The sequence below is a fragment of the Carya illinoinensis genome, chromosome 9, assembly GCF_018687715.1.
Source record: "Carya illinoinensis cultivar Pawnee chromosome 9, C.illinoinensisPawnee_v1, whole genome shotgun sequence".
NCBI classification, from domain to species: Eukaryota; Viridiplantae; Streptophyta; class Magnoliopsida; order Fagales; family Juglandaceae; genus Carya; species Carya illinoinensis.
This window is the reverse complement of record NC_056760.1, coordinates 29,891,292-29,907,439: the sequence shown is the minus strand read 5'-3', so window position 1 is coordinate 29,907,439 and position 16,148 is coordinate 29,891,292. Positions and strand designations below refer to the sequence as shown.

General features: G+C 38.0%; 1 protein-coding gene, 1 non-coding gene and 1 pseudogene across 2 annotated transcripts; 1 reads left to right on the top strand and 2 right to left on the bottom strand.

The window, feature by feature from the left end:
- Positions 1-7,849, bottom strand: part of LOC122276992 — a 43,624-nt pseudogene extending 35,775 nt beyond the window's left edge.
- A 199-nt stretch (positions 7,850-8,048) lies between these two features.
- On the bottom strand, positions 8,049-8,734 carry LOC122276989 (the record flags this gene model as incomplete). The annotated part of the gene is made up of 2 exons (XM_043086869.1): positions 8,049-8,057; positions 8,123-8,734. Coding segments are annotated over 2 exons (621 nt in total), but the record flags the coding sequence as incomplete, so codon positions are not given.
- Positions 8,735-12,920: 4,186 nt separating this feature from the next.
- Positions 12,921-13,028, top strand: LOC122277899. The gene has a single exon (XR_006229207.1). It is a non-coding gene; the product is annotated as a small nucleolar RNA R71 (small nucleolar RNA).
- Positions 13,029-16,148: the final 3,120 nt, after the last annotated feature.

Genomic DNA, 16,148 nt, shown 5'->3' with positions numbered 1-16,148 from the left:
TCCCTCTGATGTCATTAAAGGTTTGAGCATTTTGTGTATTTATTGTTGCTTTCCCTTGCATGAACTACTAGAAGGTTGTTCCCGTTTGCTGGACAGTTTCCTCGAGGTTCCTCCTCTAACCAAAAGGTGCTGAATTAGGATAATGAGGTGGTCCCCATGGTTCTGAATTTGGATTGACTGCATATTGGGAAGGACCAGTGACTCAGTCTCGAATGTGCTTCCAAGTGTAGAAGTGTCAAGTTGTATCAAGGATAAGTCCAGAATCGTATTCCACAGGGACAATGGGTTATCAAAGCGTATAGGAGATTTGTGAGTAACAAATGAATCAAGTATGAGTGATGAAAATAAAATTCAAATGCAACGCAAAAAGATAATGAAAGTTGAAATTAGAGTTTCTAAAACAAAACAAATTAACGAACACTTGGGTTGGGTATGAGACTCTCTTTATTTCGGATTCTAGATAATTTTCTCGATTAACAATCCAATCAAGGCATTGCTAATTGAAAGATAAAAAGTTAAGCTCAAGATTTTGCAATATTTTTCTAAGGGATTTTCTATTTTACTAGCCGAACACACATTAACAATCAATTGAGAGAAGCCTTGATAATTTTCAAGCTTTTGTTGTGCCTCACGTCAACAACAAAACAAGAGCAAGAGCCGCATCAATTTTCAATTTAAATTCAAATAGTAACTTAGTGAAATCAACATTCAACAACAAAATATTGCATCAAACTAGAACCCAAAATAAATTAAGTCTTATTCCACAACCCAAGTTTTAGAAATTAGCTACACATGATATTTTTAGCAATAAAAATTAATCTAAATTGAACCATGCGAAAATCTAAGAGAGAAAAATACCCAAAATAAAAATAAACTAAGCTAAAAACAAGACCAACCGACTCTTGCTAAACGAAAAGAAAATAAGAATAGAACTAATGCTGCTACCTCCGTCCAAAACAAAAAGCAAGAATGAAAAAAATGTGTGAAAGACAATAAACCAGCCGCCCAGCGTCTTCAATGAAAATAAATGCTAAGTGAAAAGAAAGACAAAACCAGCTGCTTCTGTCTTAAACGAGGAAGAAAGAAAATAAAAATAATGACTGCTCTACTGCTAGCATCTAAACGAAAAGCAAAGTGAAAGTTATGAAAATCTGCTGCTATGTCCGTCCAAACGAAAAAAAAACAGAGTGCAAGATAATATCCATACCAGCCGCCGCTCTAAACGAGAAGACGAAGAAAAAAAATTTCAAGACTACCTACTGCTATGAACGAAAAACTCAAACGGAAAGCAAGAAAAACTTCCAAAAAAAAGTTGCTCAACTCTAGCTGAATGGAAAAACCCAGAAACAATAACTCCCTCTAGCTTCTAAACGAAAAAAAATAAGTAAACAAACTTCCCCTTCTCTGCTGCTGCCAGCTAAAATAAATAACTCATCTCCTGCACCGGTGCTGCATATGTGAGCTTTCTGCTTCAGCTGTCCAAAGGTCTGCATGTGTGAGTGTTCTGCTGTCCGAGTGATCTTGTTGCTGCACGTTCATCTACTTTGAAAAGAAGAACAAATTTGTTGTCCTGCATGTGTGAGCTGCTGTGGGTCCAGCTGTGTGCTGTCCGAATGAGGCTGGTCTGCTGTAATGTGCTGTATGCTTACTGATGTGTACATGTGTGCATGCATGTGTGAGTGCTGTCCGAAGGGTCTTCTTTCTTTTGCTGTATGTGTGAGTTTGTCCAGCATGTGTGAGTGTCTTTGCTGCTGTGTTTGTCTGCAACGTCCAGGTTATGTGCTGTCCTGGTGATGCTTTTCTACATGTGTGCATTTTTCTGCATGTGCTGTGTTTGTATGAGTGCTGTCCGCTGCATGTCTGGATGTGCTGGTTTGTTGCATGTTTGCATTTTCTGCATGTGTGCTGTGTGAGTCCACTGCATGGTCCGAATGTGTGCATGTGCATTGTGAGTCCACTGCATATGTGTGTCCGAATGATGCTTTTGATCTCTATTAGATGAGATTCCATAAAACCATAGTTAACTTCTCTTTTTTTTCATAGGTCCCATTCTTTCTTTCCTTCCATAAATGCCCTACAATATATAAATGAATTGATATTATAGTTTATGTATTTCAAGGGCAAATATGAGACTTTGATGTGCAAAAATATTGGCATCAATTAATTTGACATTCAATATTGGAATTTGTTGCATAATTAAGTGTTCAATTCTTATTTGATAAAATAAATCACTCATTTAAACAACTTAATTATGCAATTCTAACCCTTTATCACACCCCCCCAACTAGCTTTTTGCTAGACTCTAGCAAATAAAGTGAATGAATTCATGCAAATGTGAGATTTCCAACTACAATTTCAAAAGAAGTTCGAGAATCACATGCCATGAAATAGACTTGGAGTTTAAGAACACTGGAGATAGATTAATCTGAATTTTGTATCAACTAAGAGATTTATACACAATTTAGTTAATCAACCAAGGGAATTACATGTAACAAAGCTTGCTTTTCTTCAAGTGCCTAGAAATGGGGTTAGAATTCCAAGATCGACTACAAAGAGACATTAACAGTTTCAATCACAACAACCAATCTGAGAAAACCACATGGTCTTACTCTAATTCAAAACCATTGTAGTGGCGGCTTTCACGCTATTACACTTTGAAAGGCGCCTATTTTTTTTTGTAAGGGCCCCGGTGATAGGCAGCCTTTTCCACTACACAAATGTAATTTTTGTTTTTTTATATTTTTAGATTTCCTAGTGGGGGAATCGGACCTATGAATGTGCGCCTATCCACACTTTCACAAGTCAGCCCTTACCACTAGTGTACCTAAAGGATTTTTTTTTTTTTTTGATCCCTGGCTTGTCTCTTTTCTCATTTAATTCATTTCAGATCTCTTCCTAAGCCATAAGGATATGGTTCATTAGAGTATCAAACAATCAGAACCCAAGCAAGTTTAGAGAGAGAAGCTCTGCCCCCTCTCTAAAAAGCAAACAGACCGTTTCTTCGCCGTTGAGGGAGGTGGGAGCCTCGGCTCCTCCCTCCCTCCCCCCTCCCTCCTCCCTTTAGTTTTAGTTTTAGTTTTTTATCCTCTATTTTCTGTTTTTTCTTTTCGTCTGCTGTTTTTGGCCCGTTTTTGGTTTTCTCATTCGGCTCTTGCGTTTGTGGTGGTTAGCTCTTCTCCCCTATTTTCAGTGTCTTTCCTGGTGCGAGGATCACCGGTAAGGGTCCCGACCAACCCAGCGAGGTGCCGCTTAGTAGAGGAGGCGTGAGCAATCCTGTGAGGTGGCTCTTTGCAGTGGAGGCGTACGGCGCGGACGAAACAGATGGGAGGATTTGGACGGGTGAGAAGCTAGCCTATTCGTGTTGAAGCAAGGCTGACGGCTTGGGCTCTAGTGGGGCGAGGATACGGCGGGGTGGCTCGACGGCGAGAGGCTTGATTCTCTGTTCTCGTAACAGAGTGTTTTGGGTCTAGTACGATGGGGCTGCTGGTTTAATGTATCTGTTTCTGGCCGACTGTTTTGCAGGGGCTTATCTAGGCATCGGGGGTCTTCCCGTGCCTTGTGGTGATCGGCAGCAGCAGCGCTGCACAGGAACAGAGAAGGAAGAGGGGGCGGCGGACGTAGCGAAGAAACCCTAGTCCGATCCTTAGGCGCCCTGTTGTTAGCGGGTTGGGCCCCCGGGATGTCGGGTCATGGGCCTGGGCTGGGCCTTCTGTTATGCACAGCCCGTTAATGTTGTTATGTTGCTCTGTATTTGTTTTAATGTGTTTTAGTTTTATATTTTAAATATTGCCTAGAGTCCCACTCCTTAAAAGGAATGTGGGTTTTGTCCTACTCCTCTTTTGGAGGAATGTAGGTTTGGTACTCTTCCTCCATGGGAGGAAAGAGTGTGGTGTACCTCTCTTCTTCGGAAGAGAGGTGGTTTATCTCTGTTCATCAGAGAACTTTCTCTTTTGACTGCTGTCAAAAGAGGAGGTGTAGAAGTTTTTAGACAATGTCCGTCACAAAGAAATTTGTTGACGGGGGAGCTCCTGAGCAGATGCATTAGTTGGCTTATGGTCTAGTTTTCCAGTTTGTTAAGTCACAGTTGTAACTTCGCCTATGAATATATGCAGTGAAGCATTTTCTATCAAAAAAAAAAAAATTAGAGTATCAAACAATTGAAGTGTAAATCAACCAACAATGACTCAATGTAGTCTTTCTAGGCCTTCCGGGTATGTGTTGTGTATGTTTTAGCAAAACTTTTAACATCTTTCCCTTGGTTTAACAACTAAATAAAAATGGATAAATCCCTCTTTTGACATAAACTCTCATTTGCACTACATTCCACATGTTCCATGACCTCAACAGATCTCCTTTTTTTTTTTTTTTTTTTTTTTAAATGAACCAAAATATGTCTAAGGCATGCAAACAGAGAAATAAATTCTCTTCCACCCCCCAACTAGATTGTAGCATTGTCCTCAATGATGCAAGAGAAACGAAAGAATTTACACAAAAAGAGCAGTTAAGGGGCAAAACAACTAAAAGAAGAACCGAAAATTCAAAGAAAAACTGAAGGAAAGAGGAAAAGGAAGTACCTAGATAGCTTTGAAAGGAATGCAGCAAAAATAAAAATAAAAACTGAAGAACAAAAGAAAACAATGAAAAGAGATGGATAGATCAAGAACCATCAATTAGGATGAAGCAAATGTAGAGTAGATTCCTCAGGTGCAAAGTTAGAAATAAAAGGCTTGAGCCTTTGACCATTAACCTTAAAAATGTTACCATTGAGAGGATTCATTATCTCTATAGCACCATGAGGAAAAACAGTTTGTACCACATAAGGCCCACTCCATCGAGACCTTAACTTACCAGGGAACAAGTGTAACCGAGAGTTGTACAATAACACTTTTTGATTAGGCTCAAAAGTCTTACGTTGGATGTGTTTATCATGGAAGTTCTTCATTCTTTCTTTGGACAACTTAGAGTTGTTGTAGGCATCCTTCCTCAACTCATCCAACTCAGACAACTGCAATTTTCTCACACAACCAGCTTTATCAATGTTAAAATTGCATTGCTTAATGGCCCAATACGCTCTATGTTCCAACTCTACAGGCAAATGGCAAGCCTTACCATACACTAGTCTATATGGAGACATGCCCAAAATGGTTTTAAAGGCTGTTCTATAAGCCCACAAGGCATCAGACAATCTCAAAGACCAATCCTTCCTGTTTGGGTTAACTGTTTTTTCAAGAATGTTTTTAATCTCCCTATTTGCTAGTTCAGCTTGTCCATTGGTTTGAGGATGATAGAGAGTAGAGATTTTATGATGGATACCATACTTCTTCATTAAGGCCAAGAAATGCTTGTTACAAAAGTGGGTGCCATTATCACTGATTATGGCTTTAGGCATGCCAAACCTAGCAAAAATGTTTTCTTTCAAAAATTTTAAAACAACTTGATGATCATTAGATTTGCAAGGGACTGCCTCAACCCACTTAGAAACATAGTCAACAGCAAGCAAAATGTATAAATAGCCATAAGAAGAAGGAAATGGTCCCATAAAATCTATCCCCCAACAATCAAAAATTTCAATCACTAGTATGGGTTGCATAGGCATCATATTTCTCCTAGTGATTCCTCCTAATTTCTGACAAGATTCACAAGTTTTACAAAAACTAAAGGCATCCTTGAACATGGTTGGCCAATAAAATCCGCTTTGAAGAATTTTGGCCACTGTTTTGTGGGCTGAAAAATGCCCACCACAAGCTTTCGTAAGGCAAAAATTTAAGACACCAGAAATTTCATCATTGGGCACACACTTCCTAATGATTTGATCTAAACAATACTTGAAAAGGTAAGGATCATCATAGAAGAACGATCTCACCTCATGCATGAATTTTCATGTATCTTGAGCGCTCCAATGAGGTGGTGTTTGTCCTATCACCAAGAAATTTACTATATCAACAAACCAAGGCAAATTTTCAACTAACATAAGATGTTCATCAGGAAAAGAATCAAGAACAGGTATCGATTGTTCAGTTTCAGCAACTGTGAGCCTAGACAGATGGTCGGCTACCACATTCTCTACTCCTTTCTTGTCCTTGATGATAATATCGAACTCCTGGAGTAAAAGTATCCATCTAATCAACCTTGGTTTTGCATCTTTCTTTGTCAATAAATACTTGAGAGCTGCATGGTCAGTAAAGATGACTATAGGAGAACCAAGAAAATACGCACGAAACTTCTCTAAAGCAAATACCACAACAAGTAATTCTTTTTCAGTAGTAGAATAATTTTTTTGAGCAAAATTCAAAGTTTTACTTGCATAGTAAATGACATAGGGAAGTTTGTTCCTACGCTGTCCAAGAACAGCTCCTACAGCAAAATCACTTGCATCACACATGATTTCAAAAGAAAGTAACCAATCAGGAGGTTGAAGAATAGGAGCAGTGGTTAGCAAAGTTTTAAGCCGACAAAAAGCTTCTTGACACTCAGGTGTCCAATCAAATTTTACATCATTCATCAATAGCTTACATAGAGGCTTAGAAATAGAGCTAAAGTCTTTGATAAATCTCCTATAAAAACCCGCATGCCCAAGAAAAGATCTAATGTCTTTTATTGACTTAGGTGTAGGAAGTTTAGAAATCAACTCAATTTTTGCTCTATCTACTTCGAGTCCTCTAGATGAAACAATATGTCCCAGAACAATGCCATGTTATACCATGAAATGGCACTTCTCCCAATTAAGTAGCAATTGCTTCTCTTCACACCTGGCCAAAACAGCTTGTAAATTAGTTAAACAACTCTCAAATGAATCACCAAATACAGAAAAATCATCCATAAACACTTCTAGAGTGTTCTCAATCATGTCACTAAAGATGCTAAGCATGCATCTTTGAAAAGTTGCTGGTGCATTGCATAAACCAAAAGGCATTCTCTTAAAAGCAAAAGTACCAAAAGGACAAGTAAAGGTGGTCTTTTCTTGATCCTCTGGTGCTATTTCTAATTGATAGTAACCGAAGAATCCATCTAAGAAACAATAAAAGGCATGTCCAGCAACTTTTTCTAACACTTGATCAAGAAACTGCAAAGGAAAATGATCTTTCCTAGTGGCGGCATTCAACTTCCTATAATCTATACACATGCGCCAACCAGTAGGAATCCTCGTAGGAATCGATTCATTTTGTTCATTTTTAACAATGGTAAGCCCGGATTTTTTTGGAACTACATGAATGGGACTTACCCACTTGCTATCCAAGATGGGGTAAATAATACCCACATCAAGCAATTTCAACACCTCACCTTTAACCACTTCCTCCATTGTGGGATTCAACCTTCTTTGCATTTCCCTCGAAGGCTTTGCATCATCTTCTAAATAAATTCTATGGGTACACTCCAAGGGACTTATACATTTTATATCAGCCATTATCCACCCAATAGACTTTTTATGCTTCTTAAGGACATCTAGCAATTTATCTTCTTGTTCACTAGTTAAGTGAGAAGAAATTACCACAGGGAAGGTGCTTTGTGGTCCTAAGAAAGCATACTTCAACTCCAATGGAAGAGGTTTGAAGTCCAAAGTTGGGGATTGCTCCTCCGAAGGCTTGAGGGTTGATGTCAATGGTGGAAGTTGCTCAAATTTTGGCCTCCATGGTGGTGTAACTTGCTGACCTATTGAGGAAACAAAAGATGAGTCATTAACATTATCAAATATTTTCAAATCTTCTTCAAATTCTTCTAAAGAATCAATGAGTTGAAAGTAATGTGTAGAATTTTCATCAATGAAATTTTCCAGCAAATTCACTTCATGAACTTCTTCAACTTCTTGCGGTTGCCTGCAAAGATTAAAAATATTTAGCTCCAAGGTCATATTTCAAAAACTCAACTTTAAAACTCCACTTCTACAATTTATGAGTGCATTAGAAGTAGCCAAGAAGGGTCTTCCTAAGATAACAGGTGCTTGGAAAGTAGAATGATTAGTCAATTGCATGTCGAGTACGATAAAGTCTACTGGATAGTAGAATTTGTCTACTTGAAGCAAAACATCTTCCACAACTCCCCTTGGAATCTTAATAGACCTGTCAGCCAACTACAATGTGATAGAAGTAGATTTCAACTCACCCAATCCAAGCTGAACATAAACATTATAAGGCAATAAGTTCACACTTGAACCTAAGTCTAATAATGCTTGGCCTATTTTTGAGCTTCCTATCATGCAAGCTATGGTAGGAGATCTTGGATCCTTGTATTTGGGAGGAGTGTTGGTTTGGATAATAGCACTAACCTGCTCAGTAAGAAAAGCTTTCTTTTGCACATTCAATTTTCTTTTTACGGTACATAAATCCTTTAAAAATTTAGCATAGGTAGGAATCTGTTGAATAGCATCTAACAATGGTATATTAATCCTAACTTGCTTAAAAATTTCAAGAATTTCCGCGTGATGCTTATCTTTGTGCAAAGGGGCTAACCTTTGAGGAAAAGGTGCAAGTGTAGTGCTTGGGACACTTTCAGATTTCAAAGGATCATGTGCCTCATTTTCAGAAGGAGGTTTAGAAGTGTTACCATTCTTTTCTACCTCTTGAGCTGGAATGCCAATCACCTTACCATTTCTCAAGGTTGTAATAGCCTTGACTTGCTTGACATTTGAATCTCCTGCCACATTTTGAAATTGGTGGTTTTGGCCTTGGGGATTAGGCTGAGATTGTGCAGGGAACTTCCCTTTCTCTTGAGCACTCATGGTTGTAGTCAACCTTGTGACTGACCCTCGAATCTCAGCAATGGCTTGTGAATTTTGACTATTGATAGCAGCTTGGCTTTGCATGAATTGCTGAAAATTGGTGGACAGCTACTGGAAGTTGGTGGATAATTGCTGGAAATTGTCTTCAAGGTTCTTTTTCTGGGCTGGCACCATGTGGTTGGCATATTGAGATGGTCCTGGACCTCCTGGGGTAGTGTAGGGTACAATTTCTGAAGGACCAGCTATGTTGGGTGCAGGTAAAGCAGCTTGTTCACCTCTCCAACTGAAATTAGGGTGATTTCTCCATCCCGAATTGTAAGTGTTGGAATAAGTACCTGAAAAAGATTTAGCAACCATATTAACAGCATTAGATTGATCCAAGAGAACTTCTTTGAAGGCAGGAATGGTCGGGCAATCATTAGTTGAATGCCCTTGGCCCTCACAAATATTACAGCTCAAGGTAATCTAAGGTACAGCTTGTACTTCATTCACTTTCTTCATTTCTATGGTTTCTAATTTCTTAGAAATCATAGCCAACCTAGCATTCAAATCATCTACTTCTCTCAGATTATATTTCCCACCCCCTGAAATTGTCCTTGAACTTTTCAACCTATCATGAACATCAGATGTATCCCATGATTGTGCATTTTCAGCTAGATAATCAAAATATTCAAAAGCTTCATCAGGTTCTTTGTTAAAAAATGCTCCATTACACATGGTCTCCACAAATTGTCTCATTTTTGGTTGCAACCGCTCATAAAAAAAACTAATGACCCTCCAATTCTCATATCCATGATGGGGACATGCATTTAAAAGCTCTTTGAATCGTTCCCAACAATGATAAAATGTTTTCACATCCTTTTGGCCAAAATTCATGATCTGTCACTTCAAAGCATTAGTTCTATGCATGGGAAATTTTTTTTTAAAAAATTCAGTTTGCATTTCTTGCCAAGTCCCAATGGATCTTGGTCTTAAGGAATTCAACCATGTCTTAGCCTTGTCTTTTAAGGAAAATGGAAACAGTTTCAATCTTATGACTTCATCAGTGCATGTTCTATCCATGAATGTGGAACACACTTCTTCAAACTCTTTGATATGCAAATAGGGGTTTTCAGATTCCATACCATGAAAGTGTGGTAACAGTGGAATCATCCCAGGTTTGAAATTAAAAACATTTGCATTAATAGGCAAAATGATGCAAGAAGGTGTGCTAGTCCTAACAGGCTGAAGATACTCTCTAAGAGTCCTGTTTGGATTTTCCACTTCCCTATCATGATGCTCATTTTCAGCCATGATGCTATTAGTGTTTGATGATGATTCTGCAGAAGATGATGCAGAGCTAAAAGATGTCAATGATTGTGTCCTAAACAGTCGAGATGTATGGTCTCTAGCCCAACTAGTCATACAAACAAGAGCAGATAATCAAAGACCATGAAAAATAAACAAAGAGAAGGAAAAAAAAAATTAGATGTCACCCAGGCTGTGAAAAGGTTCACAGCTCCACAACGTCCTCTCAGCAGTAGAGGAATGCTCTAATAAGCACCAGTTGTCCCCGGCAACGGCGCCAAAAACTTGACTCAGTCTCGAATGTGCTTCCAAGTGTAGAAGTGTCAAGTTGTATCAAGGATAAATCTAGAATCGTATTCCACAGGGACAATGGGTTATCAAAGCGTATAGGAGATTTGTGAGTAACAAATGAATCAAGTATGAGTGATGAAAATAAAATTCAAATGCAATGCAAAAAGATAATCGAAGTTGAAATTAGAGTTTCTAAAACAAAACAAATTAACGAACACTTGGGTTGGGTATGAGACTCTTTATTTCGGATTCTAGATAATTTTCTCGATTAACAATCCAATCAAGGCATTGCTAATCGGAAGATAAAAAGTTAAGCTCAAGATTTCGCAATATTTTTCTTAGGGATTTTCTATTTTACTAGCCGAACACACAGTAACAATCAATTGAGAGAAGCCTTGATAATTTTCAAGCTTTTGTTGTGCCTCACGTCAACAACAAAACAAGAGCAAGAGCCGCATCAATTTTCAATTTAAATTCAACTAGTAACTTAGTGAAATCAACATTCAACAACAAAATATTGCATCAAACTAGAACCCAAAATAAATTAAGTCTTATTCCACAACCCAAGTTTTAGAAATTAGCTACACATGATATTTTTAGCAATAAAAATTAATCTAAATTGAACCATGCGAAAATCTAAGAGAGAAAAATACCCAAAATAAAAATAAACTAAGCTAAAAACAAGACCAGTCGACTCTTGCTAAACGAAAAGAAAAGAAGAATTGAACTAATGCTGCTGCCTCCGTCCAAAACAAAAAGCAAGAATGAAAAAAATGTGTGAAAGACAATAAACCAGCCGCCCAGCGTCTTCAATGAAAATAAATGCTAAGTGAAAAGAAAGACAAAACTAGCTGCTTCTGTCTTAAACGAAGAAGAAAGAAAATAAAAATAATGACTGCTCTACTGCTAGCATCTAAACGAAAAGCAAAGTGAAAGTTATGAAAATCTGCTGCTATGTCCGTCCAAACAAAAAAAAACAGAGTGCAAGATAATATCCATACCAGCCGCCGCTCTAAACGAGAAGAAGAAGAAAAAAAATTTCAAGACTACCTACTGCTATGAACGAAAAACTCAAACGGAAAGCAAGAAAAACTTCCAAAAAAAAAGTTGCTCAACTCTAGCCGAATGGAAAAACCCAGAAACAATAACTCCCTCTAGCTTCTAAATGAAAAAAAATAAGTAAACAAACTGCCCCTTCTCTGCTGCTGCTAGCTAAAATAAATAACTCATCTCCTGCACTGGTGCTGCATATGTGAGTTTTCTGTCCAAAGGTCTGCATGTGTGAGTGTTCTGCTGTCCGAGTGATCTTGTTGCTGCACGTTCATCTACTCTAAAAAGAAGAACAAATTTTCTGTCCTGCATGTGTGAGCTACTGTGGGTCCAGCTATGTGCTGTCCGAATGAGGCTGGTCTGCTGTAACGTGCTGTATGCTTACTGATGTGTACATGTGTGCATGCATGTGTGAGTGCTGTCCAAAGGGTCTTCTTTCTTTTGCTGTATGTGTGAGTTTGTCCAGCGTGTGTGAGTGTCTTTGCTGCTATGTTTGTCTGCAACGTCCAGGTTATGTGCTGTCCTGGTGATGCTTTTCTGCATGTGTGCATTTTTCTGCATGTGCTGTGTTTGTATGAGTGCTGCCCGCTGCATGTCTGCATGTGCTGGTTTGTTGCATGTTTGCATTTTCTGCATGTGTGCTGTGTGAGTCCACTGCATGGTCCGAATGTGTGCATGTGCATTGTGAGTCCACTGCATGTGTGTCCGAATGATGCTTTTGATCTCTATTAGATGAGATTCCATAAAACCATAGTTAACTTCTCTTTTTTTTCATAGGTCCCATTCTTTCTTTCCTTCCATAAATGCCCTACAATATATAAATGAATTGATATTATAGTTTAAGTATTTCAAGGGCAAATATGAGACTTTGATGTGCAAAAATATTGGCATCAATTAATTTGACATTCAATATTGGAATTTGTTGCATAATTAAGTGTTCAATTCTTATTTGATAAAATAAATCACTCATTTAAACAACTTAATTATGCAATTCTAACCCTTTATCAACCAGGTGCATGAATGGGGGGATAAGCTGATTACTCATTCCTCCAGTTGAGATTTGGGTGATTCCTCCAATTGGGGGATTGTATGTGTTGGAAAATGGACCTGAAAAAGATTTAGAAATCAAATTAACAGAGTTAGACTGGTCTAGAAGAACCTCCTTAAAAGGTAGAATTGTAGGGCAGTCACTAGTGACATGCCCTATTTCTGCACAAATTTTGCATTTTTCTGGGATTTTTTGAACAACATGAACTTCATTTACTTTGTTTATATCTATGGTTTCCAATTTCTTAGAATGTATAGATACTCTAACAAGCAAATCATCCACCTCTCTCAAGTTGTATTCCCCCCCCCCCCCCTCCCCCCCCAAAAAAAACAATTATTTTTAAAGTTCAGTTCTATCATATGCATCTGAAACATCCCATGACTAGGCATTTTCAGATAGGTAATCAAAGTACTCGAAAGCCTCTTTTGCTTCTTTATTAAAGAACTCTTCATTGCACATTGTCTCCTTGAATTGTCTCATCTTAGGTTGTAAACCCTCGTAGAAAAAGCTTATTATCCTCCAGTTTTCATGCCCATGATGAGGACAAGCATTGAGTAAATCCTTGAACCTCCTCCAGCACTGATGAAAGGTTTCAGTGTCTTTTTGGGAAAAATTCATGATCTGCCTCTTAAGTGCATTGGTTTTGTGCATAGGAAAACATTTTTTAAAAACTCAGTCTGCATCTCTTGCCATGTTCATATGGATATAGGCATCAAAGAATTTAGCCAGGTCTTGGCTTTGCCTTTTAACGAAAAGGGAAATAGCTTGAGTTTGATCACTTCTTTAGTACAAGTTCGATCCATAAAAGTTGAGCAAACTTCCTCAAATTCTTTGATGTGCATATACGGGTTCTCTTATTCCAATCCCATGAAAATGAGGTATCAAAGGAATCATACCAAGCTTAAAGTTAGTTATTTGCATTCAGGGGTTGAATGATGCATAAGGGTGAACTAGCCCTAACAGGTTGCAAATAGTCTTTAAGAGTCCTGTTTTGGTTTACCACTCTTCTCCCCTCGTGTTCTTCTTCTGCCATGGTACTAAAAATTTCAAAGGATGACTCAAATGAGAGTAACTCACAATCTGAGTCTGTCACAGATTCTGTTCTAACCAATCTAGAGGAATGGTCTCTTTTCCAAACAAACATGCAAATGCTCTACCACAATACACGACCAACACCAAGTTTTGGTGTGTAGTAATAGCAGTAAAAAAGAAATGACAATAAGCTTTGATAGAAAATGTTATTCACAATAAACAAAGAGAAAAACATAGAAAGTTAGGGTTAGAGATCACCAGAGTGTGAAGAGGTTCACACTTAGTCCCCCATTGTCTCTACAGTTTTCTGATAGCTCTGCAATTTTCCTTTTAATCCCTGGCAACGGAGCTAAAAACTTGGCTCATCTTTTAAATTGCCTCCCAAGTGCAGAAGGTGTCCAACTTGAGTATAATGAGAGTCCCAAGGTTGATTTCTCAGGGATTAAGGCAAATCCAGTTTTGTGTAGTAGTTTTTTTTTTTTTTGGAATAATAAGGATTAAGAAGGTGGAATGTTAGCTGTACAAAATTACTTAAAGACACTAGTCAAATTCAAGCATCTGAAAACTTAGGGATTTGAAAACAATGTTTGTTGCCTCTCTGAAGATCCTAAATGAGAATAAGATGGGTTTAGGTGCACACTAAAATTTATATTAAAAAAAACAGCTAAGAAACTTAACTCTATGCATGGATAAAGAAAAACAAGTGCGATACTAAAGATCAAAGTTCTAAAAGACTATTAACAAACACCTAGGCTACGGGTCCCCTTTTCACCGAGGGATTTCAATGGAGATTTGCATTCACATTTACCATCGAATGCAATGTCAATCAAGATTAAAGCATTTGGATGATGTATATGATTTAAGCACTAATAAATATTTCCTGAATAACCTCAACAGATTTCATATCAAACCATCAATCATTATGCAATTCAAGATTAGGGTCTGCATCCCTTAAGCATCCACCGTGTCTTGAGTCAACGATGGACTAAAGAGGATACAGATGAAACCCTAGTCTCGATTTCTATGAAGATAATAGAAACTTATGAATACACATTAAAACAAAAAAAGGAACCAAAAACCCACAAATTAAACCCTAATGTGCAACGGTTTCCCTTGACCTAGGTGACGAAATTACTCCCCCATTAAGTATTAAAACAAGTTTTTAATCAAAGATAAATACTGATCCATCATCCACATAAAAGAAAAAACACTAAATTGGAAGCAGAATTTTCCAAGCAATTTTTGGACTCTGCCAAAAATCCCAATGTCCCCTTCTGGCACACCACTTCTTCTCTTTTAAGCTCTCCTTCCTCATCCTCTCCAACACTCCTGCTGATCTCTCTCTCTAGGTTGTTGCTCTCTCCAATTCCACGCAGTTCTTTAAGTTGTGAAATCTGAAAGGTAAGATAGCAAGGGTTAGGGCTTGCAAGGGTTCTTTCTTCTCTTTTTTTTCTCCAAGTGTCAAGTGAATATGTGAGTTCAATGGTTGATAGCATTTATTTCACATGTATTTTCCCATTTTGAACTTGTGGTGCTTTTGTTATAAACATGTAAATATGCGTATCTAAAACTTTTTCAGCCCAAAACCCTTAGTTTACATGCTCAATTTTCATGTTATTTCCACTCAATTAGTCTGCGGATGATATCCACTACTAAACCTCAAATGTGTTCCCAACATCTTTTGCAAACTTTGGTGGAAAATGCACTCTCTTTGTAAGTCTGTTGATTATAACCTGGATCGAATTCTTCCTTGAGGACGTTTTCAGAAAACCTACCACGAAATCCATTGACACATCTTCCCACTTGCACTTTGGGATGGGCAATGGTTGCAATTCTCCAGCTAGATGTTGATGTTTGGTTTTCACCAATTGGCATTGTGACGCCCCTAGATTCTGCTTGGGATAGAACGGACATCTGAAGTGTCGGGATATGCAACACAAGGTTACCTGCCCTCCAATCATGACACACAAGATTCAATGTTCTTAACATGCATCTAACAATATGCAATATTCACAGCGGATAATTTATTTATTTATTTTTTTAGCAATACTATAAACCAAACTTATAATATCCTAAATTGTTAAAATATAATCCATGCACACTTAAAAATAAACATCTACAATTACAGTATGGGTCTTAAAAGACTGTAATCTCAAAACAACGGAGACCGGGCTCCATAATTACATTACCAAAGTATACTATTGGGCTAGTTTGTCGAGTAACTCACATAACTCGACTAACGATGCCAGAATACTGTCCAAAAATCTAACTATGGAGACTATAAGCTTCACATCACGTCTGTAGTGTCTAGTTAACCTCCTTCAGTTTGCCAGTGTCTGCTCCCTGCTCTGGTCCTAACACATCGCCTACCATTCTGGGGGAATGTTAGCTAGGACTACTAAGGTGAGATTTGATTATAAATCTCAACAAGTTAACAGGAAACTCCCACACAAGCTAAAGATGCATGCATGGCAGTAAAGGCATGAATGCACAATCAAGTCAAAAGTAAGCATAACATAGCTTGACATAACATGGCATGAAATAATAAGCGTAACGTATCTTGACATAACATGACATGAAATAATAAGCATAACTTGACTTGACATAACATGGCATGAGCTGACATAACTTGAACTGAAATAGAAACTTAGCTTGACGTGACATGAACTTGAATCATAACATGGATGTGAACTTGAAACATAACATGGACGTGAACTTGAAACA